We start from the raw sequence: 25,679 nt of genomic DNA on the forward strand, positions 1-25,679 counted from the left end.
ATCATATAATTATATATATCACAAATCTCCACAAAGTATTTATCTGAGGTATACACTTGTAGAAAAGAGTGGAAATAAAAAACAAGCAAAAGGAAAGAACTATGTACAAGTAGGGAGTGATCTTTTTTTTTTAAACAACATATTCGTTGATTTGTGAGAATAAAATCAGGCCTTTGAGGTATTATGTAGTTAAACCATTTTTCCCAGTATGAATCAAATTGTTCCAGCTTATGGTTAACAGATGCTGTATCTTCTCCATTTTGTAAATGTCCATTGTAATTTCCATCCATGCATTTAAAGTTGGACTCTCCTGTGATAAGCATTTCCTAGTAAGAGTCTTTTTACCAACCACCAACAGTATATTCATTAAATATTTATCTCCTTTCAACCATTCTTGAGGTATATATCCAAAATATATGGTCTTACTCTCTAAGGGTATTTCACATTTAAAGATGTCTTGTAGGGCATTGTGTATCCCCCTCCAATAGTTTTTGATAACAGTGCAGTCCCAGAAAATATGTTAATGATTTGCATTTTGATTTCCACAATTTCTCCAGCAAACAGGGAGGTCACTATCATAATGGGATTTCTAAGAGGGTGTAATAAATTATCTTATCAAGTTTTTCCATCCAAACTCCCTCCATTTCTGTGAACTGGTACACTTGGCACTCCCTAGATGGGCTGAAGAGTCTTTTTCAGTGTTGTACTTTTCTATGACTCTGTGGCATAATTCTGCAGTCAAGAATTTTGCAAATTAAGTTCTCTCATGTGACTAAGCTGTTCTGAGCTATGATCATTCATGGTATAACAGAATTTGGTGCAATTAATCTCGTTTCTAAAATGGACACAGAAGGCATCGCCCTATATTGGGCAGAACTTCTCGTACATAATGCAGCACACATCTACATGGACTGTGTGCCCACAATTCATTTGGTGGACACTGCAATTGCATTCAGTGTTATAAACCAGAAATAAGTCTTGTTTTTAAACTGGGTGAAACAGAATCAGAGAAGTAAAATCTACTACCTCTTACTCACATTCTCCAGGGAAAGAACAGATTTCTATAAAAGAGCACAGAGATATTTTAAGTTTTATGTTAGAAGTGTGTGCAAGCTGACCAAAGTTAATTTCCGTTGTGCTCTGCATGACATAAATACCCTTTCTAGAATGGACCCAACATCCACCATTCTTTACGAAAATACTTCCTTCTCACAGTCTGGATTATTCCTGCAGCAACTGTGCTCTCATTCTGTTCAATGTTGTATACAGTGAGTGCAAACTGGAAAGAGAACAGGGAAAATTAACAAAGATGTTACTGCGTCTGAAGGACTTGAGTCTTATGGAAAGATTGAATCAGTTAGGAAACATCTTTCTTGGAAAATAGAAAATTGAAGAGAGATTTGCCAGAGGTACACAAAATCATAAGAGGTATAGATATGGTTAATATAAGTAAATGCCCTGGTTCACATTTTTACTGTTATGTAGGTATTTCATTTAGCGGTTCTGAAAGAGAACTTCGTTCAGCTTCCAGCCTGTTTGGCTTGTTGCTGAAGATAAGGGATCATGAAGAATGTGTGCCATCCAATCAGGTTAGTCTTGGGGTTTTTGTTCAGCGTGGGATAAAGAGAGAAGATGCTGGGGAGAACCGGTCATAGGGTACGACCCGGTGGGAGACCCATTTGTTCGAGATGGATTGCAGGTGACGTTCGGAAGGTGGTTTGTGCTTTCACATAGAATGAGGGCCCAGCGCGTGAGTGACAGAGAACTTCAAGATGAGCTCCAGCTTGTGGGCATTTGTCTGTTTAATTAAACTGGACCATTTTCTTTTTACTATTCTTTACTTTGCTTGGCTGACATTCATTTTCCGATCCTAATCTCTGCTGTTCAGCCTTAACATTTTGTCCTAATTCTATCAAATCCTTCATTAAACAACCAACTGCTACTGTTTTTTTGTAATTGTTTAAACTTTCTGCCTGACAGTTTCCCTTGGTTTGATTTTCTGTAGGGCATCACCAGCAGTTTTCCCATCGTGATCAGGTTGACTAACAAACTCTCATATTGTGGCCACTTCCCCAACGTGTATTTCAAAACAATCCAAGTCCTGTAGACTTCCAGAATTTCCTGAATTCTTCATCCTGAGTTATTAACCACTAGCTACCCAGCCCCAGATTTCTGTGTACCTCACCCACATGGTCTGACTCGAGTACCTTGCTGAACAAAGAGATTTACTCTTGAGCCCAGCCAGGGGTGCCAATTCTGTTACAAGAATCACCCCTTGTAATAATGATCAATGAGGCACAGATGATCTCTGTTTACCAACAGGTGACTTTTATTGTTTCAACTAAGATGCACGTGGGTTCACAAACTATCTACATCTGTGCACCCTACTAGAATTCCTGACATTCCATGAACAGTCAATGAAGAAAAAACATATAGACTCTGGGAAAGGAGTATATGCTGGCCAAGTGTTCCTTGTAGACCCAATCACCATGTGTTCGTGGGGACCTCCTTGTCTGTGATGGTTGGTCTCTGGTTGCTGGAGAGTTATCATCCCTAAATTGCCTGCTTCAGCTTTCAAAGTGATTAGTACATCATTTGCATATGGTAAGCATGTCAACTGAGCTTTTCCAAAGTCTGCACCAGGACTTCATAAAAATAGCTGGACCATTGTAGAATCTCCAGTGGAATCTGGCCCATGTATATTGCTGCCTACACAAGGTAAAGGCAAATCTGTCATGGGACTCAAGTGCTAAGGGGGGCCTCCAAATTCAATTAGCAATATCCAGGACTGGAAAAACTTTGTGTTTTGAAGACAGGCCATTCAGGATTGTTGCAGAGCTCGCTAATATGGAAGCATGAAGGGAAACTTCTTCACTCAGATGCTCATAAGACATGGAAGGAGAATTAGGCCATTCAGCCAATTCAGTTTTCTCTGTCATTCCATCATTGCTGACACCGGATTCCACACAGCCTCATACACCAGGCTTCTTGCCATTTCCTTTGTTGCCCTGACCGATCAGGAAATGACCAACTTCCACCTTAAATATAGGCACAGACTAGGCCTCCACTGTAGTCTGTGGCAGAGCATTCTACAGATCTACTACTCTCGAGATAAAAAAATTCTCTGTACCTCTACTCTAAAGGATCACCCCTCAATTTTGAGGCTGTGCCCTCTAGTTCTGAATACCCCTACGAAAGGAAACATCCTCTCAATATCTACCTTGTCTAGTCCTTTCAACATTCGGTAGGTTTTAATGAGATCCCCACGCATTATTTTAAATTCCAGTGAGTACAGGCCCAAACGATCCTCATATGTTAATCGTTTAATTCCTGAAATCATCCTCGTGAACCTCCTCTGGACTCTCTCCAATGACAGCGTATCCTTTCTGAGATATGGGGCCCAAAACTGTTGAAAATACACCAAATGCGGCCTGTCATGTCTTATAAGGGTTCCGTGTTATATCCTTGCTTTTATATTCTATTTTCCTTGAAATAAATACCAGCATTGTATCTGCTGCCTTTACCACAGACATACCCTGTAAATTAACCTTCTGGGAGTCTTGCACAAGGACTCCTATGTCTGCCTGCACCTCTGATTTTTGAACCTTCTTCCCATTTAGATAGTAGTCCACACTATTCTTCCTTTTACCAAATGCATTATCATATATTTCCCAACAATGTATTCCATCTGCCAGTTTTTGCCCATTCTTCCAATAGAAGAATTGGTTGCCAGTGACCAGTGGTGCTCTGCAGGGGTCAGAGTTGGGACCACTTCTTTATATGCTGTATGTAAATGATTTAGATAATGAATCAGATGGCATTGTTGACGAGTTTGCAGATGATACAAAGATTGGTGGAGGGGGAGGTAGTGTTGAGGAAAGAGGTAGGATGCAGAAGGAATTGGGTAGATTAGGAGAATGGGCAAGTAAGTGGCTAATGAAATATAAAGTTGAAAAGTGCATGGTCATGCACTTTGGTAGTAGAAATGAATGTGCGCACTATTTTCTAAATGGGAAAAAAATCTAAAAATCTGAGATGCAAAGGGGGGTGGAGTCCATGTGTAGAGCACCCTAAAGGTTAACTTGCAAGTTGAGTTGATGTTGAGGAAGGCAAATACAATGTTAGCATTCATTTCAAGGGGTCTATAATACAAGAGCAGGGATGTGATGCTGAAGCTTTATAAGGCACTGGTGAGGTCTCACCTTGAGTATTGTGAGAAGTTTGGGACTTCTCATCCTAGAAGAGATGTGCTGATATTGGAGCGGGTCCACAGGCGGTTCACAAGGATAATTCCAAGAATGAAAGGGTTATCATACAAGGAATGTTTGATGGCTCTGGGCCTGTACTCGCTGGAATTTAGAAGGATGAAGGGGGATCTCATTGAAACCTTTCAAATGTTGAAAGATCTAGACAGTAGATGTTCAAAGGATGCTTCTCATGTTGGGAGAGTTGAGGACACGAAGACACAGCCTTGTGATAGAGGGGTGTCCTATCAAAATGGAGATGCGGACAAATTTCTTTAGCCAGAGGGTGGTGAATTTGTGGAATTTGTTGCCATCTGTAGCCGTTGAGGCCAAGTCGTTGGATGTATTTAAGTCAAATATTGGTAGGTTCTTGATTGGTCATGGTATCCGAGGCTACGGGGAGAAAGCCAGGAAATAGGGTTGAGGAGAAGAGAAAAAAATGTTCAGCCATGATTGAGTGGTGGAGTAGACTCAATGAGCCAAATAGCCGAATTCTGTTACTATGTCTGGCCTCTTATAGTCTTATGGTCTTGTATATAATCTTCAGGGAGATCATTTTGCAGGACTTGCAATAGTCATGTGGATTCACTCTGAACCACGAGAATAGATGGATAATCGACTGCTGTGTTCGCAGTCTGAGTGAACATGTGAATTTCTGGCATTTAATGCTGCTTGTCTTTTCAGTAAGTCAGAAGATGACTGTAATGGCGTTGTCAGCTTTGAGTCTCCGGTCTGAATTCTCTCATTGGAAGTGTAATGGTTGGTGTAAAATTCAGGCTCTATATATCAAGCTCACTCACTGCTCGGTTTTTCTGGTGGTTATCGAGATGTTCACCGTGAATCAATCAAGATATATTTCACAGTATACATCACTACCATCCTGTGTGATATCAGTCAACAAATATTGAATACTACTCTTTGGTTTTGTGGTATCAAATATCAAATGGTGCAGCTGGAAAATTTAGACCATGTTCTACACACTCCCTCAGTTACTAGCACATTACCAAACCAGCCAACATTGTGACATCACTTCCATGTTCCGTGAGAATATTGTCACCAATTTCAAGTTACTCCCATTACCATGGGTCTTGACTATCCTACACCAGTCTTCTGAAGTATCTGAACCCTAATATTAGTCTGAATACTCTCATACTTTCCGCAGTATAGGTGTTCTTATTTTTTTGTGACATGAAGCACACAGGAATAAGTCCCTTAAGTGTCATCAAATGTTGTAAATTCCAAGGATCAAATATGTTGATGCAGTGTTTAGGGGTGAGCGATTTTGTTTTTTTTTTGCAGGTTACATTTTCGTGAGGTCAGGTGACTCATTCAATTGGAATAATAGAAGTTATGGCAGCTCTTTGGATCATATGGAGGCAATTAATTTGAGGTCATTAACTATGTTCCTAAAATGGGTCCAAGAGTTTCTAGGCAGAGAAAACTGTTCATAATGTAGAAAACTGCTAGAGGGACTGTGTGCCACGTTTCATTTGATAGGTACAACAATTGCATTCACTGTGTAGTTATTGAATGGTATAAGCAAGAAATGATTCTTGTCTTTCTTGTGGGACATAGTTAGACAAGTATAATCTACTTCATCTTATTGACTTACTACTGAAACAAAGCAGAACTAAATACTGTTAGCAAAGGGTAATGAAATATTTGAGGTATTGACTTCCCATTGTGGATATACTCAGATATTTTGTCTATAGCTTTCTCAGATGGAAGCGTTTGCCCTACGAGATGGCCAAAGTTAATTTGCATTTTGTATCAATTACCTTTCTAGAGTGGTCCCAGAATACAACAGCCTTAACAGATAAGACAGTGTTTTCACTTTGCAATACATTTGTACAGAGAGGGTGCTCTGATATTGCATTCAGTCAATGCTGTGAGTGCATTGAGTCACTAAGGTCTTATGATACATGGAGTGTACACCAGTGAAAACCGACTTAAGTTGTTTCAGCATGAATTTTTTATAGGTTCAGTGCACTCCAGCTTTGAGACAACATTTGACTATGAATATAAAATTAATTAACATAAGGATTGTGATTTATTGCACATCTGAAAAAGAGGACAAAGGCAGGTGTAGGTCAGTGGTCAATTTAATCTGTGCTCATTGGAGAAGTGCCAACCAATCAAATCCCAATTTACAGATGCACACCATCGTTCCTGATACAAATATCAGGCCATTGGTTAAGTGTTTGCAATATTCCTGCCACTGCAAACATTTCAAGTAGTGTGCTGCAGACTGGACCTGTGAATCTCATGTTTTCCAAACCCTCTACCTTCTCCAAGGATTAACATGCACCACTGCATTGACTTCCTGGAAGTTCAGTATGGCCCCTATACCGTTACCACTGTGTCTGACACTTCACTCTGGCCACCTATCTTGCTTTTCAAATCAGTGCAATATCTAGAACCTACATGAGACCCAAAGTCAGCTAATCGAACTAAAGTTAAATCATAACGAGCCTGGAGTTTACCCTCACCACCATTCTTAAATTGAGAGAATTTCCCCAGGAAACTGGTGACTGCTGACTTCATTTCACTTGTGGTCTGGGTCACTGAAATGGAAAGAAGCTTTAAATGTGACATGTTTTTAGAATTTGGGTACAAAAAAAATGTTCTGGTAGAACTGTATGCTAAATTCAGAGATTGCTCCTTCTTATGTCCTCCAGTGATTCTCGAGATTCTTGCCCTGAATCCATCCAGAATTAATTGCTCAGCATGTATTACTCAGCTGTGTATAAGACAACTTCCCAGCTATGTGGCTTCACTCCCCAGTTATATATCACTCTGAAATATCAAATATTAAATGATGCACCCTTAGTGGTAGAAAAACAATTGTAGCTTGATTAGTGGACATTGGGTTTAACTTAGTTTCTAGATTTTGCACTGATTTGCAAAGGGGATAGGCGACAATTTGTGTTAGAGAGATGGACAGAGTGACAAGTGGGAGACAGAGGTAGTGGTACAGGAGCCTTACTGAAATGTCAGGTCATTATGCAGTGATAGAAAGAAGATGAATGATAAAATAAATTGAATGAGATAACTGTAAATTGGAGCTCCACAATCTAAACTGTTTCCCTTCTTTCAGCTACACGAGATTCAGAAAGGATCCAAATCTCAATCACCACACTCCAGGCTGAGATCTCAAGGCTGACAGGGAGTAAGTACATTTTTATCAGATACTTCCAGTTTCAATTATTAATTTGGGAGATGCACTGAATGATGAATTTGTGCCAACCTGTGCCAACCAAGTGGGAGGAGCATTCAAGGACCTTTTCAACCTCTCACTGCTATGGGCAGAAGTTCCCACTTGCTTTAAAAAAGGCAACAACTATACCAGTGCCAAAGAAGAATAACGTGAGCTGCGATAATGACTATCGCCAGTAACACTCACATCTACAGTGATGAAATGCTTTGAGAGGTTGGTCAAGACTAGACTGAACGCCTGCCTTAGCAAGGTCCTGGACCCATTGCAGTTTGCCTATAGCCACAATAGGTCAATGGCAGATGTAATTTCAATGGCTGTTTAGACGGCCTTAGATCACCTGGACAACACAAATACCTATGTCACAATGTTGTTCATCAACTACAGCACAGCATTTAATACCATCGTTCCCACAACCCTGCTTGAGAAGTTACAGAACCTGGCCCTTGATACCTCCCTCTGCAATTAGACCCTCGACTTCCTAACTGGAGGAGCACAACCTGTGCGGATTGGTAATAATATCTCCACCTAGCTGACGATGAACACTAGCGCACCTCAGGGGTGTGTGCTTAGTTCACTGCTCAACTCTCTCTATACCCATGACTGTGTGGCTAGGCATAGCTGAAATACCATATATAAATTTGCTGACGATACCACCATTGTTGGCAGAATCTCAGGTGGTGACGAGAGGGTGTACGGGAGTGAGATATGACAACTAGTGGAGTGGAGCAGCAGCAACAACCTGGCACTCAACGTCAGTAAGACGAATGAGCTGATTGTGGACTTCAGGGAGGGTAAGACAAAGGAACACACACCAATCCTCATCGAGGGCTCGGAAGTGCAGGGAGTGAGCAGCTTCAACTTCCTGGGTGTCAAGATCTCTGAGGACCTAACCTGGTCCCAACATATCGATGCAATGATAAAGAAGGCAAGACAGTGACTATACTTCATTAGGAGTTTGAAGAGATTTGGTATGTCAATAAATAAACTCAAAAACTTCAATAAATGTACCATGGAAAGCATTCTGACAGGCTGCAACACTGGTATGGGGGAGTCACTGTGCATGATGGAAAGAAGCCTCAGAGGGTTATGAATTTAGTCAGCTCCATCTTGGGTACTAGCCTACAATTTATCCAGGATATCTTCAAGGAGCAGTATCTCATAAAGGCAGCGTCCATTATTAAGGACCTACAGCACCCCAGGGCATGCCCTATTCTCACTGTTACCATCAGGTAGGAGGTACAGTAGCCTGAAGGCACACACTCAGCGATTCAGGAACAGCTTCTTCCCCTCTGTCATCCGATCCCTAAATGGGCATTGAACCCATGAACACTACCTCACTTTTTTAATATAGTTACTGTTTCTGCATGATTTTTAATCTATTCAGTATATACATACTGTAATTGATTTACTTATCTAGAATTATTATTTTATTTTTTATTCTATATTATGTATTTCATTGAACTGCTGCTGCTAAGTTAACAAATTTCATGACACATTCGGCTGATAATAAACCTGATTCTGTTTCTGAATTTTTTGTATCTCTGTGTCTTTCTGTATTGTCTTCATATTATTAATTATACTTATCGTATCTGATTGTGCTTTGGGCTTTTTTGATATGCTATTGTCAGATCGTTTAAGTTTACATTTAAGTTGAAATTGTCCTTTGATACTTCCAACTAATTCTCTTGAAGGACTTCTGGTGTGTAATTAAGTATCCGTGGACCTTTATCTCTTTTTGGAATGGTTACTTGTGAACTTGTAGGAGACCGGGGTTTAATTAGGTGGACGCGCATTTGTTCATGCCCTGGAATGTATTTAAAAGAGCAGTGCTAAACCCTTGGCTTTCTTTCTCGTTGGTCCTGATCCTGGTCTAGAAAAGTTCTAGATGAGTTGTTGCGAGTTATCCAAGAGTTTGTAAGTCCTACTGTTTTGTTTGTCTCTTTAGTTCATTAAATACCTAGTTTTTCTTAACTCTTCAGAGTCACTCTGTGATCCTTTGTTTTGGGGTTGGAGCTGTAGCTTGACACTTCCTGTCCTTTTTCATTGTAGGACAGCTGAATATGACTGTGCTATGAATATTCATATATTGACTCTGTCATATCAATCCTAGTTTCATTGTTGTGCAAGGAAATCTCATGAGATTCTTTCAAACTTTTTTATGTGCAGTAAGGAAAATGCATATTTCACCAAATATTTATTTTTGTTTTACTTTAATTCTGAATTGAACAGTTTAATGGGTTGACTGTCTATCCTCTGACCGCATATCTGAAGTACATAGATGTGCTTTACACATGTTTCAGCTTTACCATTATTTTCAATCACATTGATGAAGATTATCTTCATTCTTCAAGTCATTCTAGACTGAAAACATGATGAACCCGTTGGGAAATAAAACCACACGATCTAATGCGATACTCTTATTTAGTTGCAGACAACTATGAGACGGCCCTTGGCTCCATCTTTGAACTTCGTGATAAGATTTTGCAGCTGAATATGAGTAAGTTTAATAATTATCAGACAAGATATCATGTGCTATTTGTAAATAGGAAACTACTTGAATGTTGATACAGTGCAGAGTGGTGTAGATTGCTAAAGCTGCTACAGCTAATCCAACTTATGCCCCATAGACCAAAATCCAGCCCAACAGGATGAATTGCAATGTGAAAGGCGGACAGGATTGAAAAGGGTCAATAGAGAACTGAAGGTGCTATATTTGCATGAGTGTAGTATACAGACTGAGGTTGTTGAACTTACAGCACAGTCACAGTTTGGCAGGTATGATATTGTAGGCATCACTGAATCATGGCTGAAAGGACATTATAACTGGGAGCTTAATATCCAAGGACATATTGTGTCTGAAGGACAGGCAGGAAGGCATTGTTCTGTTGGTAAAAAAATGAAATCAAATCATTAGAAAGAGGTGACATATGGCTGGAAGGTGTTGAATCATTGTGTATAGATCTAAGGAACTGCAAGGGTAAAAAAGACTCTGATGGGAATTGTATACAGACTCCGAAGCAGTTGTAGAGTTGTTGTCTACAAATTACTCCGTGAGTTAAACAGCGCGTGCCAAAAGAGCAATGTATTAAAGGAAGTTTTTAAAATGCAGGTAGGCTGGGAAAATCAGGTTGGTGCTTGATTCCAGGAGGGGGCATTTCTTGTGCCTACGAGATGGCTTTTTATAGCAGCTCGTGGTTGAGGCCACAAGGGAATCAATTATTCTTGATTGGGTGTTATGCAAAAACATGAATTGATTAAAGAGCTTAAGGCCAAAGAACCCTTAGGGGAAAGTGATCATTTATGATCAAATTCACTCAGGAATTTGAGAAGGAGAAGCTAAAGTCAGTTATATCAGTATTGCGGTGGAGTAAAGGGAATTACAGAGACATGGTAGGGGAGTTGGGCAGAACTGGTAAGGAACACTGGTAATAATGATGGCAGAGCAGCAATGGTTGGAATTACAAGAAGCAAGTCAGAAAGGACAGGATATATACATTGCAAAGCGGAAGAAGTCATCTAAAGGCAAAATGACACAACCGAGGCTAAAACAGAAGTCAAAACCAATATAAAAGCCAATGAATGGGCACAAAATAGTACAAAAATCAGTGGGAAGTTAGGATTCGGAAGCTTTTAAAAACCAACAGAAAGCAACTAAAATAATTAAGAAGCACGGTAAAGATGGAACATGAAAATAAGCTAGCCAGTAATATTAAAGAGGATACCAAATGTTTCTTCAGATACATAAAGTGTAAAAGGGAGGAGAGCGTGGATATTGGACCACTGGAAAATGATGCTGGAGAGTTAGTACTGGGGCAAAAGGAAATGACGGGAGAACTGAAAGCACTTTGCATCTATTTTGACTGTGGAAGACACTAGCAGTAAGATAGAAGTTCCAGGTGTTAGGAGTCATGAAGTGTGTAAATTATCATTACTAGAGAGAAGCTTCTCAGGAAATTGAAAGGTGTGAAGGTATATGAGATACCTGGACCAGCTGCTGTACACTCCAGGGATCTGAACAAGATGGCTAACAAAATTGTGGAGGCATTAGTAATGATCATTCAAGAATCAATAGATTCTGGAATTCTTCCAAAAGACTGGAAAATTGCAAATGTCACTCCACTCTTTACGAAGGCAGAGAAGCAGAAGAAAGGAAACTGTAGGCCAGTTAGACTGATCTCGGTGTTTGGAAAGATAGTGGAGTTAATTATTAAGGATGAAGTCTCAGGGTACTTGGATGCACATGATGATGGTTTCCTCAAAGGAATATTTTTCCTGAACAATCTGTTGGAATTCTTTGAAGAAATAAAAGCAAGATAGTCAAAAGGAGAATCGGTTCATGTTGTGTACTGTGTTTTCAGAAGGCCTTCGACAAGGTTCCACCTGTGAGGCTCTTTAACAGCTAGAACCCATGGTATTACAGGAAAGATTCTACCATGGTTAAAGCAGTGGATGATTTTTAGGAAGCAAGGAGTGGGAATGATGTGAACCTTTTCTGGTCAGCTGCCGATGACTAGTGGTATTCCACAGGGTTGGAACCTATTCTTTTTATGTTATCTGTCAATGATTTTGCATGATGGAATTGATGGCTTTGTTGCAAAATTTGCAGATGAAATGAAGATAAGTGGAGAGGCAGTTAGTTTGGAGAAAGTAGAGAGGCTACAGAAGGACACAGATCAGGAGAATGGGTAAAGAAATGGCAGATGGAATATAGTGCTCGGAAGTGTAGGTCATGGTAGAAGAAATAAAAGGGTTGACTATTTTCTAAATGATGAGAAAATGCAAAAAAATTGAGGTACAAAGGGACCTGGGTGTCTTTCTGTGTGACTGTTCAGTACAGACTATCTTTTGCACCTTGGCGCTTGGGGATTGATGTTTTGTTTAGCTGTACAAATCCATTTGGCTGAAGGGCAACACATTTGAACTTGAACTTTTTCAATGCAGGGTAGCTGAACAACACTCTGATGTGAATGCATTTTACATTGGCTGTCTCCGTTTAATCACAGTTTCATTGTTGTGAATGGAAAATTCCTGAGGTTTTTAAAGCTTACAATAAAGGAAATCGGTAACTGGCCAAGTATTTTGTTTATGACTCACTTTAATTCAGAATGAAACAATGTAATGGGCCTAACTGACTGATTCAATATCTGACTGAGATGTGATCAATGCCCGTTTCAACCTTTAGATTGTTTTCAATTATCATCGTCCTTTAAGCCATTGCAGACTGAAGGCAGGATGATCTAGGTGTGAAATAAAACCCCATGATCTGATGTGCTGCCCTCTTTCAGCTGCTAAAAACTCTGAGAAGACCCTCCACTCCATTGCCAAAATTCAGGATGAGAGTTCACAGCTGAGAAACAGTAAGTATAATAATTATCAGAATTATTAAGTCATATTTTATACATGAAATTGTAGATTGTGAAAGCTGTTTCGCCTATTCCTATGCATGTTCCAAATTCCAATGTCCAGCTGAATCCTGCTCATTTGCTTATTTTCCAGCTACTTATCTCACCCTATGCCCCCAACAGTAGGTACATCACATCACTCCATAAATACACTGGGTTGAACTTGAAGCAAGAGAGAGCCAAAAATCTTAAATGAAAGAAGAAATTGTTAAAAATAGAGACATGTCAACCATTTTTGGTGGAAATAGAAGGAAATGTTGTTGAAGACCATTCATTAGCATTGCAAAAGAGAAAGGGCACACACATTTCATTCCAAGTTGTAGGGAAACAGGAGGAGTGATCTTCAGGTTCAAGGGTCTGTCTGCAATAGAGTGAATTCTACCATAGCTAGGGATTTATGTCATTAATATGTTTGCACGTATGTTAACCTACCTGTTAATGACAGAAAGCGGGTAGTCATAATGGAAACATAGAAACATAGAAAACCTACAGAACAATCAGGCCTTTTGGACCACAATGCTGTACTGAACATATACGTACTTTAAAAATTACCTAGGTTACCCATAGCCCTCTATTTTTCTAAGCTCCACGTACCTATCCAGGAGTGTCTTAAAATACCCTGTCGTATCCGCCTCCATCACCATCACCGGTATCACATTCCACGCACTAACCACTATCTGCGTAAAAAACAATGATCCCTGACATCTCCTCTGTACCTTCTTTCAAGCACCTTACAACTGTGCCCTCTCATGCTAGCCATTTCAGCCCTGGGGAAAAAAGCCTCTGACTATTCACATGGTCAATGCCTCTCATCATCTTATAATGTAGGCATATAATTTAAAATGCTGTGAAATGTAGAGCTAGTGGATATTTTCAAAGATTAAAAAGTCCTAAATAAATTTATTATCAAAGTATGTATAGCGTAGACAATCTTGAAATTCATCTCCGTACAGTCAGCCAGCAAACGAAGAAACCCAGTAGAACCCATTGAAAAGGACCATACAGAAAATAATTGTGTAAACAATAAAAGAAAGCCAATATCATTCATAATTGAAATGCACGAAAGTGAGCTCCCAGCCTGAAGTCTGCCAGCACTGCAACCAATCCAAGAGCACGTTACTTACCGGCCACAGCCTCAGTACAGAACAGATTAATAACTATTGCGAGCAGAAAGCTGCAGCCACCATTCCCTCTCCTCCTGCCCCAAAACCGACCGACACCCCGAACTTTTCAATCTTTCTAGGTACTTAAATCAACAAACCTGCGGACCTTGCTGCCAGATCCGGTCTTTGCCTCCGTGCCTGACCTTTCTGACTAGCCTGACGCTTGAATTATTTAAATGAGGATTGTTCCTCGCTCTCGAGCCAAGATCCTTCCACGTTGTATTGCCTCCAAGTCCGCGCGAACAATGGTAATACATTCGTTCGTTGCCTGATTACGGGTCTGTGCCCCGCCACTTCGATTCGGCCGGTGGATGCCACGTTCTTCAATTCACACCACAAAAATACCAAGTACAGGCTGTTCAAAAGCTCAACTCAAAACGGAAAGTTACTGGCTATTGATTACAGTGATTATTTTGGAGAAAACTGTGATTAATAACGTATTTAGTAGTTTTGGTTGCTGTCAGCATGTTACCTCTGTACTGAACCACTGCCATCTTAACCCGGAAGACAAGTTACTAAGCCTGTAAAATGGAGACAGAAAGATTGAGTTAATTTCACAGAGGGATGATATGCCGATATGCCGATAATTAACAGAAAGCACGTTTGCTGCAAGCCTTTGTAAAATATGCAATTGAATCTGAAAGGTTACATTTTCCGATACAAGGTACGGTCCTGTTACCTTGTTAACATTTCTATGTTTCTGATCCTTCCGGAGGTGCGAAACAGGTGAGTCAGAATGGGTGGAATATCAGGAATCTCGCTAGCCATAAGACATAAGAGCAGAATTAGGTCATCTGGCCCATCGAGTCTCCTCCACCATAAAAGCATAGCTGAACCATTTTATCTCCTCCTCAACCCCAGTTCCCAGCCTTCTCCCTGTAACCTTTGATGCCATGTCCAATCAAGAACCTTGATTCACGTTAGTCCTGACAAAGGGTCTCGCCGGAAATGTCGACTGCTCCTTTCAATGGATGCTGCCGGACCTGCTGAGTTCATCCAACTTGTTTGTAAGGGTTTCATCATGCTGCCTGAAAGCCCCTCAAATTACTTATTTCTCTTAACCTTTATTTGTCCCACTCCACTCCCCCTGGTGTGGCAACCCTCAATATTTCTTTGTGAAAATATCTATTTAATATTCCATTCATTGCATAAAGCAGCCTTTCCAACCTTCAAAGATGGTATTTGTAAATCCAAGCAATAGCGTCTGAATTGTCTGCCATCCCTTTCAATTATTAGTATTGTGCATATGATGCAGTGAACAAAGTTTTCTGGGCAAACACTAATTTTCTCACTCGGGGAATATGTCTCACTAGCAATATGCCTGTTATTACAAACGTCATCTCACCTAATAAAGACTGAAGAAATGCTTTGGGATAGCAGACCAATTTCCCTCTATGACTATGTTATTAAGTGCGGGTGAACATTTATTTTCCATTTCAGACACAGAGATGTCACTCGCTGGTCTCAAGAATGAGCTTTCTCAGTGGAAGGGTAATGGTAAGTGTAAAATACAATATGTTTAATTGCTGTACATACAGAGGATTCATATTCTGTCTTTGTCCTCCAGAGTCTCACCTTCAGTTCCGGCTCAAACTGATTTCTAGGCTGAAGGACACTGACTCCTTCTGTGGATAATGGACTAAAAGAGAGATAATTCAAAAGTGTCAGTGTCATGACAATATTTCACCTCACTGAAATCCATTCATTCATCCTATCAACATAGCTGCTGTCCTGCCCCAGTCTTATTCCAGATGTTACTCGATCTCTTTGTGTGACAATGTTACCCCTAATTCAGTGCCACTCCTATCACACGTGTGAACCTGCTGCTACTCACCAGCGTTGTGAAGTTGTGCCATCCATTATCAGACCCAGTATCTAAACACACACACACACACACACACACACACACACACACACACACACACACACACACACACACACACACACACACACACACACACACACACACACATCCATTGCTTTTGTGGGACATGGTCATCATCTGGTGAAGGAAACGTGAGTGGGATCATCTAGTTTTAGAACTGGCAGTTGGTTTAGTAGCTGATTGAGATAAAGACTGCATTAAACACAGTAGACCGGTGGTTTGTGAGATTTGAAAGTTTAACGCTTTTGGCGGCGAGCGACTCGGGGTTTACTGGTACACATGGAGTTAGTGTGCATTTCTGTTGCAGTGGGGAGTGTAAGAACTAGTCAGGATCTTTGCCGGGAGATGCCACTTTGCTGATGGACAAAATCCAAAATTTGCATAATGTGGATGTGGGAGTGGAGATTCACATTTCTCTGTGGGGCACACTTGAGAGAGGGGCATGGGGAAAGTGAATGCTTGTTGTCACACAGACATAGTTTACTCCGGATAATTCAGGATAATTCAGGATAATCGGGCACTGGACTCATCATGTCCATGCCTGTCGCAAAACTCTTCCAATCTTTATCCCAGTTTATTTCATACTTAACTGGTCGATGAAATTCTCACACATGCACATTGTCTTTTCCATTCCTTCAAGCAGCGATGTTCATGTTTCAAACACCCATCTTTATTTCATTTCTCTTCACTCCCATTTAGCAATTATTTCAAAGCCACAGATTTTTGTTTCAATTACTCTATTGATGACTATATTATCTATATCTTGACACTATCTATACTGTTACAACTTGATATGGCTCACATTAGTCAACCCTGAATCTCTCCTCCTCTACAGTTGAATAATCTGATCTATTCAATCATGACAGATACATTAATTTGTCCTCCCAATGTTAGCACCCCACAACTGTGTCCATTAAGGTTTATTTTCCCAGCTACTTATGAGCCTAAAAACACTGACAGACTCTCCTAGCATCCTCATTCCTCATGTCGTCTGATGATTTACTGATTAGCTTTTATTACATTATCATCGAAATCAATTACATAAATGGTAAAGCACAACAGACCCAACTCCATCCCCCCTTCACCGTTCTCCATTCTTCTTTCCCTCTCTCATCTTTTCCTTTACCTGCCCATCACCTGCTCTGGTGCACCTCCTCCTTCCGGATTCCCATGGTCATCTATCCTCTCCTATCAGCTTCCCCATCTTCCTGCCCTTTATCTCTTTCACCAATCGACTTGCCAGTGTTTTACTTCACTCTTTTCCCTCTCCTAGTTTTGCCTATCACCTGCCACCTTGTACACATTTCTCCCTTCCCCCTACTTTTTGATGTGACTTCACGTCTGTTTTTTTCCAGTGTTGATGAAGGGTCTGAGCTTCAAACATTGACTGTTTACTGCTTTCCAGAGATGCGGCCTGACCTGCCGAGTTCCTCCAGCATTTTGTGTGTGTTGCCAGGGAAACTGGTATCTGGCCAAATATTGGTTATGCCTCACTTTCATTGAGAACGAAACAGTGTAATGTGCCTGACTGTCTTTCTCGCTGAATAGATAACAAGGTAGTCAAAGAGAATCGGTTGATGTTTAGCACTGGATTTTCAGAAGGCCTTCGACAAGGTTCCACCTATGAGGCTCTTTAACAAGCTAGAGTCCATGGTATTACAGGAAAGTTTCTACCATGGTTCAAGCAGTAGATGATTGTCAGGATGCAATGAGTGGGAATGAAGTGAACCTTTTGTGGTCAGCTGCTGATGACTAGTGGTATTCCACAGGGTTAGAACCTATTCTTTTTACATTATATGTCAATGATTTTGCATGATGGAATTGATGGCTTTGTTGCAAAGTTTGCCAATGAAATGAAGATAAGTGGAGGGGCAGTTAGTTTGGAGGAAGTGGAGAGGCTACAGAAGGACACAGATTAGGAGGATGGGTAAAATGGCAGATGGAAAATAGTGTTTAGAAGAGTATGGTTATGAACTTCGGTTAAGGAAATAAAAGGGTTGACTATTTTCTAAATGACGAGAAAATGCAAAAAATTTGATGTGAAAAGGGACTTAGGAGCCTTTCTGCAGGATTCCCTAAAGGTTAATTTGTACTTTGAGTCTGTGGTTGGGAAGGCAAATAAGATGTTAACATTCATTTCGAGAGGACTAGAATATAAAAGACAATCTTGAAATTTATCTCCATACAGACAGTCACTAAACAAAGAAACTCAGTAGAACCCATTGAAAAAGACTGTACAGGAAATAATTGTGCAAACAATAAAAGATGTCACGTTGAAACTTTCTGAAACACTGCTGAGGCCAGAATTGGAGTATTGTGAGCAGCTTTGAACCCCTTATCATAAAGGATGTGCTGAAAGTGGAGAAGGTTGAAAGGAGGTTTATGAAAATGAATTAGAACTCAATGACTTGTCATATGTAGAACACACAATGTGCAGAGAGAGAAAATACAAATCATGTAAATATTCTGTGAATATTATTTTGTGAGTATGTGCTGGATGGTAACTAGTCGTGCTCTATGTTAATGTTCAGTATAGACTATCTTTTGTACCTTGGCGCTCGGGGATTGAAGTTTTGTTTAGCTGTACAAATCTATTTGGCTGAAGGGCAACAAATTTGAACTTGAACTTAATGAATGACTCTTCTTGTGCTTTTTCAATGCAGTGTAGCTGAACAACCCTCTGATGTGAATGCATTTTACATTGGCTGTCTCTGTTTAATCACAGTTTCATTGTTGTGAAAGGAAAATTCCTGACGTTTTTAAAACTTTTATGTACAATAAAGGAAATTGGTATCTGGCCAAGTATTTTGTTTACGGCTCACTTTAATTCAGAATGAATTAATGTAATGGGTCTGACTGTCTCACTCGCTGATTGCTTCAATATCTGACTGAGATGTGCTCAACGCACGTTTCAAATTTAGATTCTTTTCAATTATCATCGTTCTTTAAGCTGTTGTAGACTGAAGACACGATGATCTAGGTGTGAAATTAAAGCTCACGATCTGATCTGCTGCCCTCTTTCAGCTACTATAAACTCTGAGAAGACTCTCCACTCCATTGGCAAAATTCATGATAAGATTTCACAGCTGAGAAACAGTAAGTTCAATAATCAACAGAATTATTATGTTGTATTTTATACATGAAATTGTAGATTGTGAAAGCTGCTTCACCTATTCCTATGCATGTCCCAAATTCCAATGTCCAGCTGAATCCGGCTTATTTGCTTATTTTCCAGCCACTTATCTCACCCTATGCCCCCAACAGTAGGTACATCACATCACTCCAGAAATACACTGGGTTGATCCGAAAGAAAGATAGAGCTGAAAATCATAAACAAAAGCAAAAATTGTTAAAAATAGAGACATGTCAAACATTTTTGTGGAAGTAGAAGGAAATGTTGTTGAAGACCATTCATTAGTATTGCAAAAGAGAAAGGGCACACACATTTCATTCTAAGTTGCAGGGAAACAGGAGGAGTGATCTTCAGGTTCAAGGATCTGTCTGCAATAGAGTGAATTCTACCACAGCTAGGGTTATGTGTCATTTTAAATACGTTTGCACATATGTTAACCTATCTGTTAATGTCAGAAAGTGGGTAGTCATAATGGAAACATAGAAACATAGAAAACCTACAGAACAATACAGGCCCTTCGGCTCATAATGCTGTGCTGAACATGTACGTACTTTAAAAATTGTCTAGGGCTATCCATAGCCCTCTATTTTTCTAACCTCCATGTACCTCTCAAGGAGTCTCTTAAAATACGCTGTTGTATCCGCCCCCATCACCATCGCCGGTAGCCCATTCCATGCACTCACCACTATGCGTATAAATAAATAAATAAATAAATAGATAGATAAATAGATAGATAAAAAAAAATTCCTGACATCTCCTCTGTACCTAATTCCAAGCAGCTTAAAACTGTGCCTTCTTGTGCTAGCCATTTCAGCCCTGGGAAAAATAGCCTCTGACTATCCACACGGTCAATGCCTCTCATCTTCTTATAATGTAGGCATAGAATTTAAAATGTTGTGAAATGTAGAGCTAGTGGATACTTTCAAAGATTAAAAAGTCCTAAATACATTTATTATCAAAGTATGTAGAGCGTAGACAATCTTGAAATTCATCTCCATACAGACAGTCACTAAACTAAGAAACCCAGTAGAACCCATTGAAAAAGACCATACAGGAAATAATTGTGCAAACAATAAAAGAAAGCCAATGTCATTCATAATTTCAATGCATGAAAGTGAGCACACAGCCTGAAGTCTGCCAGCTCTGCAACCGATGCAAGAGCATGTTACTTACCGGCCACAGCCTCAGTTCAGCACAGATTAATAACTCTTTCAAGCAGAGAGCTGCACCCACAGTTCCCTCTCCTCCTGCCCCAAAACCGAACAATGATCCGAACTTTTCAATCTGTCTAGGTACTTAAATCAGCAAAACTGTGGAATGTTCCTTGCTGCCTGATTCCTTTACCTCTGTGCCTGACCTTTCAAACTAGCATGACGCTTAAATCGTTCAAACATAGGATTGTTCCTCACACTCCGGCCTTGATCCTGCCACGTCGTATCACCTCCAAGTCCGCTCGAGCAAAGGTAATACATTGGTCCGTTGTCTGATTATGGGTCTGAGCCCCACTGCCTTGATTCGACTGGCAGACGCTATGTTCTCCAATTCACACCACAAAAATACCAAGTCGTACAGGCTGTTCAAAAACTCAGCTCAAAACGGGATGTTACTGGCTATTGATTGCAGTGATTGCTTTGGAGATAGGTGTGACTAATAACATATTTAGTAGTTTTGTTTACTGTCAGCATGTTATCACTTTACTGCATCACCGCAATCTTAGCCTGGAAGACAAGTTACTAAGCCTGTAAATTGGAGACGGAATGAGTGAGTTAATTTCACCGAGGGATGATGTACTGATAATTAAGATAAACAGAAAGCACGTTAGCTGCAAGCCTTTGTAAAACATGCAATTGAATCTGAAAGGTTCCATTTTCCCATACAAGGTACGGTCCTGTTACCTTGTTAACATTTCTATGTTTCTGGTCTTTCCGGAGGTGCGAAACAGGTGAGTCAGAATGTGTGGAATACGACAAATCACGCTAGCCATAAGACATAAGAGCGGAATTAGGCCATCTGGCCCATCGAGTGTGCTCCGCAATTCCAGCATGTCTGATCCATTTTATCTCTTCCTCAAACCCAGTTCCCGGCCTTATCCCTATAACCTTTGGTGCCATGTCCAATCAAGAACCTATCAATCAGTGCCTTAAACACACCCAAAGACCTGGCCTGCACAGCTGCATGTGGCAATAAACTCCACAAATTCACCACCCTTTGGCTAAAGAAAATGCCCTCCACCTCTGTTTTGAAAGGGCACTCCTCTATCCTGAGGCTGTGCCCTCTTGTCCTAGACCCTCCCATCTTCAGAAACATCCTTTCCACATCAACCCTGTCCAGGCTTTTCAACATTTAGAAGGTTTCAATGAGATTCCCTCAAATCCTTCTGAATTCCAGCGACTACAGACACAGAGCCATCAAACATTTCTCATGTGATAACCCTTTCATTCCTGGAATCATACTTATGAACCTCCTCTGGACTCTCTCCAATGCCAGCACATCGATTCTAAGATGAGGGGCCCAAAACTGTTCACAATACTCAAGGTGAGGCCTCACCAGTGCCTTATAAAGCCTCAGCAGCACCTCCTTGCTCTTGTATTCCAGAACTCTTGAACTGAATGCTAACATGGTATTTGCCTTCCTCACCACCTGCTCAACCTGCAAGTAAACTTCAGGCTGTTCTGCACAAGGCCTCCCAAGTCCCTTTGCATCTCAGATTCCTGGGTATTTTCCCCATTTAGAAAATAGTCTTCACATTTATTTCTACCACCAAGGTGGCTGACCGTGCATTTTCCAACATTGTATTTCATTTGCCACTTTCTTGCCCATTCTCTGAATCTAAGTCCTTCTAATTCCTACCTGTTTCCTCAATACTACCTGCCACTCCACCAATCTTCATATCATCTGCAAACTCTGCAACAAAGCTACCTATTCCATCATCGGAATAATTTATATACAGCATAAAAAGAGGAGGTCCCCATACCGAAACTGTGAAACACCACTAGTCACTGACAGCCTAACTGAAAAGGATCATTTCAGTCCTACTCACTACTTCCTACCAATCAGGCAATGCTTTAACCATGGTAATCATGTTAGTAACTGTTCTATAATACCATGGGCTCCTACCTTGGTAAGCAGCCTCATGTGTGGCACCATGTCAAAGGCCTTTGGAAAGTCTAATTACACAACATCCACTGCATCCTGTTTATCTATCCTACTTGTAATCTCTTCAATGTATTCCAACAGGTTCATCAGGTAGGATTTTTCCTGATGGAAACCATGCTAACTTTGTACTGTCTTGCACCATGTCACCAAGAACTCCATCACCTTATCATTAACAATTGACTCTAACATCTTCCCAACTACTGAGGTCAGACTAACAGGTCTATAATTTCCTCTTTTGCTGCCTTCGTCCTTTGGTAAAGAGTGGAGTGACATTTGCAACTTTCCAATCCTCCTGAATTTCCCTTGCTCTTTTTGAACACTAGGGTGCAGTTCAACTGGTCCAGGTGATTTACGTACCTTTGGGTCTTTCAACATTTTGAGCACTTTCTCTCTTGTAACAGTAATGACACCCACTTCTTTTCCTTCCCACACTACAACATTAGGCATAATGATAGTGTCTTCCACACTGAAGAATGACACAAGTACTCATTTAATTTAGCAGTTCCATGTTATTATTTCTCCTGCCTCATTTTCTAGTGGTCCTATATCCACTCTCATTTCTCTTGTATTGTTCTGTAGGTTTTCTATGTTAAATTGTTTCTATTTCTCTGGAATGATAAATCCTCATAATCAAAGCCTGAAGTTGTTAGAAAAGCGCTTTTAATGACTGCATCTGAGTTTCAATTTCTGCTTTAAATCGCCTACATTGGGTCAGCATTTTCTTTGCATCGGTAGAGATTCTACATCTTTATTCTGAAACAGCTGAAATGATCACTCACTGTTTCTGTATAACTAGATACCGCATGCTGAGCTATAGCGTTAGAGTGAAAGATGTTTTCTAACTGTTGAAGAACCAGACAAAACGTATGAAATGAGCGTTCCTCAAATCATCCTTGAAGTACAGCAGTGCCTTAAGGAAGAGCCACAGCAATCTTATTAGCAGGATGGAGAAGGATATTTTAACTTATCCCAGTGATACTAAGTTGCACTACTGTTGAATAATGCAATACAAAAAGAGGCACAGGCCCATTCTATCAATGACGATTGAAACATTTCCAACATTCCAAAACTAAATCAGCAATATCACGCCATGTCTCTTGAAACATGTGCCAGAGGGGTGTTAAAATAAGTTGAGCGTTTATGGCTTTTTTTTTATCAGTTTAGGATGTAGTTTCAGCACCACACTGCACCATGGACAACCAGGGTTTCATCATGCTGCCTGAAAGCCCCTCAAATTACTTATTTCTCTTAATCTTTGTTTGTCCTACTCCACTCCTCCTGGTGTGGTAACCCTCAATATTTCCTCATGAAAATATCTATTTAATCTTCCTTTCATTGCATAAAGCAGCCTTTCCAACCTTCAAAGATGATATTTGTAAATCCAAGCAATAGCCTTTAAATTATCTGCCATCCCTTTCAATTATTAGTATTGTGCATATGATGCAGTGAACAAAGTTTTCTAGGCAAACACTAATTTTCTCACTTGTGGAATATGTCTCACTAGCAATATGCCTGTTATTACAAATGTCATCCCACCTAATAAGGACTGAAGAAATATTTTGGGATAGCAGACCAATTTCCCTCTATGACTATGTTACTAAGTGCGTGTGAACATTTATTTTCCATTTCAGACACAGAGATGTCACTTGCTGGTCTCAAGAATGAGCTTTCTCAGTGGAAGGGTAATGGTAAGTGTAAAATACAATATGTTTAATTGCTGTACATACAGAGGATTCATATTCTGTCTTTGTCCTACAGAGTCTCACCTTCAGTTCGGGCTCAAACTGATTTCTAGGCTGAAGGACACTGACTCCTTCTGTGGATAATGGAATAAAAGAGAGATAATTCAAAAGTGTCAGTGTCATGACAATATTTCACCTCACTGAAATCCATTCATTCATCCTATCAACATAGCTGCTGTCCTGCCCCAGCCTTATTCCAGATGTTACTTGATCTCTTTGTGTGACAATGTTACCACTAATTCAGTGCCGCTCCTATCTCACGTGTGAACCTGCTGCTACTCACCAGCATTGTGAAGTTGTGCCATCCATTATCTCACACACACACACACGCACGCACGCACGCACGCACGCACGCACACACACACACACACACACACACACATCCATTGCTTTTGTGGGACATGGTCATCATCTGGTGAAGGAAACGTGAGTGGGATCATCTAGTTTTAGAACTGGCAGTTGGTTTAGTAGCTGATTGAGATACAGACTGCATTAAACACAGTAGACCGGTGGTTTGTGAGATTTGAAAGTTTAACACTTTTGGTGGAGAGCGACTCGGGGTTACTGGTACACATGAAGCTAGTGTGCATTTCTGTTGCAGTGGGGAGTGTAAGAACTAGTCAGGATCTTGGCTGGGAGATGCCACTTTGCTGATGGACCAAATCCAAAATTTGCATGATGTGGGAGTGGAGATTCACATTTCTCTGTAGTGCACGCTTGAGAGGGGCATGGAGAAAGTGATTGTTGCCCACACTGACATAGCTTACTCAGGATAATTGGGCACTGGACTCATCATGTCTATGCTTGTCACAAAATTCTTCTAATCTTTATCCCAGTTTATCTCATACTTACCTGATTGATGAAATGCTCACACATGCACATTGTCTTTTCCATTCCTTCGAGCAGCGATGTCCATGTTTCAAACACCCATCTTTATTTCATTTCTCTTCACTCCCATTTAGCAATTATTTTAAAGCAACTGATTTTGGTTTCAATTATTCTATTCATGACTATTTTATCTATATCTTGACTATATCTATACCGTTACAACTTGATATGTCCCACATTAGTCATCCCTAAATCTCTCCTCCTCTACATTTGAATAATCTGATCTATTCAATCATGCCAGATACATTAATTTGTCCTCCCAAAGTTAACATCCCACACCTGTGTTCATTAAGGTATATTTTCCCAGCTACTTATGAACCTAAAAACATTGACAGACTCTCCTAGCATCCTCATTCCTCATGTCGTCTGATGATTTACTGATTAATTTTTATTACATTATTATCCTAATCAATTAGATAAATGGTAAAGTAAGGTAAAGGAATGTAAGGTAAGGGAAACAAGTAGGGTAGTTATGGAAACTTTGATGATTAAAGAAGAGGATGTACTGGCACTTTTAAAGAATATAAAAGTGGATAAACATCTGGGTCCTGTCCAGATATTCCCTAGGACCTAGAGGGAAGTTTGTGTAGAAATAGCAGGGGCTCACACAGAAATATTTCAAATGTCATTAGAGACGGGGATGGTGCCAGAGGATTGGTGTATTGCTGATGTGGTTCCATTGTTTAAAAAGTTTTCTGAGAATGAACCTAGCAATTATCGGCCTGTAGGTTGGATGTCGGTGGTGTGTAAATTAATGAAAAGTATTCTTAGAGATGCTATATATAATTATCTGGATAGCCAGGGTCTAAATAGGAACAGTCAACATGGATTTGTGCGTGAAGGTTATGT

At 40.2% G+C, this 25,679-nt stretch overlaps 1 protein-coding gene across 1 annotated transcript in view; it reads left to right on the forward strand.

Moving 5' to 3' along the window:
* LOC140740190 (uncharacterized) overlaps nucleotides 1-25,679 on the forward strand; it is a 67,521-nt gene that overhangs the window by 15,020 nt on the left and 26,822 nt on the right. Inside the window, exons 3-8 of the mRNA XM_073069202.1 lie at nucleotides 7,342-7,413; nucleotides 9,887-9,958; nucleotides 12,747-12,818; nucleotides 15,467-15,523; nucleotides 18,936-19,007; nucleotides 23,832-23,888. Coding sequence (XP_072925303.1) covers nucleotides 7,342-7,413; nucleotides 9,887-9,958; nucleotides 12,747-12,818; nucleotides 15,467-15,523; nucleotides 18,936-19,007; nucleotides 23,832-23,888 — 402 coding nt within the window. The remainder of the gene's footprint in view (nucleotides 1-7,341; nucleotides 7,414-9,886; nucleotides 9,959-12,746; nucleotides 12,819-15,466; nucleotides 15,524-18,935; nucleotides 19,008-23,831; nucleotides 23,889-25,679) is intronic.

This window comes from Hemitrygon akajei, chromosome 16, assembly GCF_048418815.1.
Source record: "Hemitrygon akajei chromosome 16, sHemAka1.3, whole genome shotgun sequence".
In the NCBI taxonomy this organism is placed as follows: domain Eukaryota; kingdom Metazoa; phylum Chordata; class Chondrichthyes; order Myliobatiformes; family Dasyatidae; genus Hemitrygon; species Hemitrygon akajei.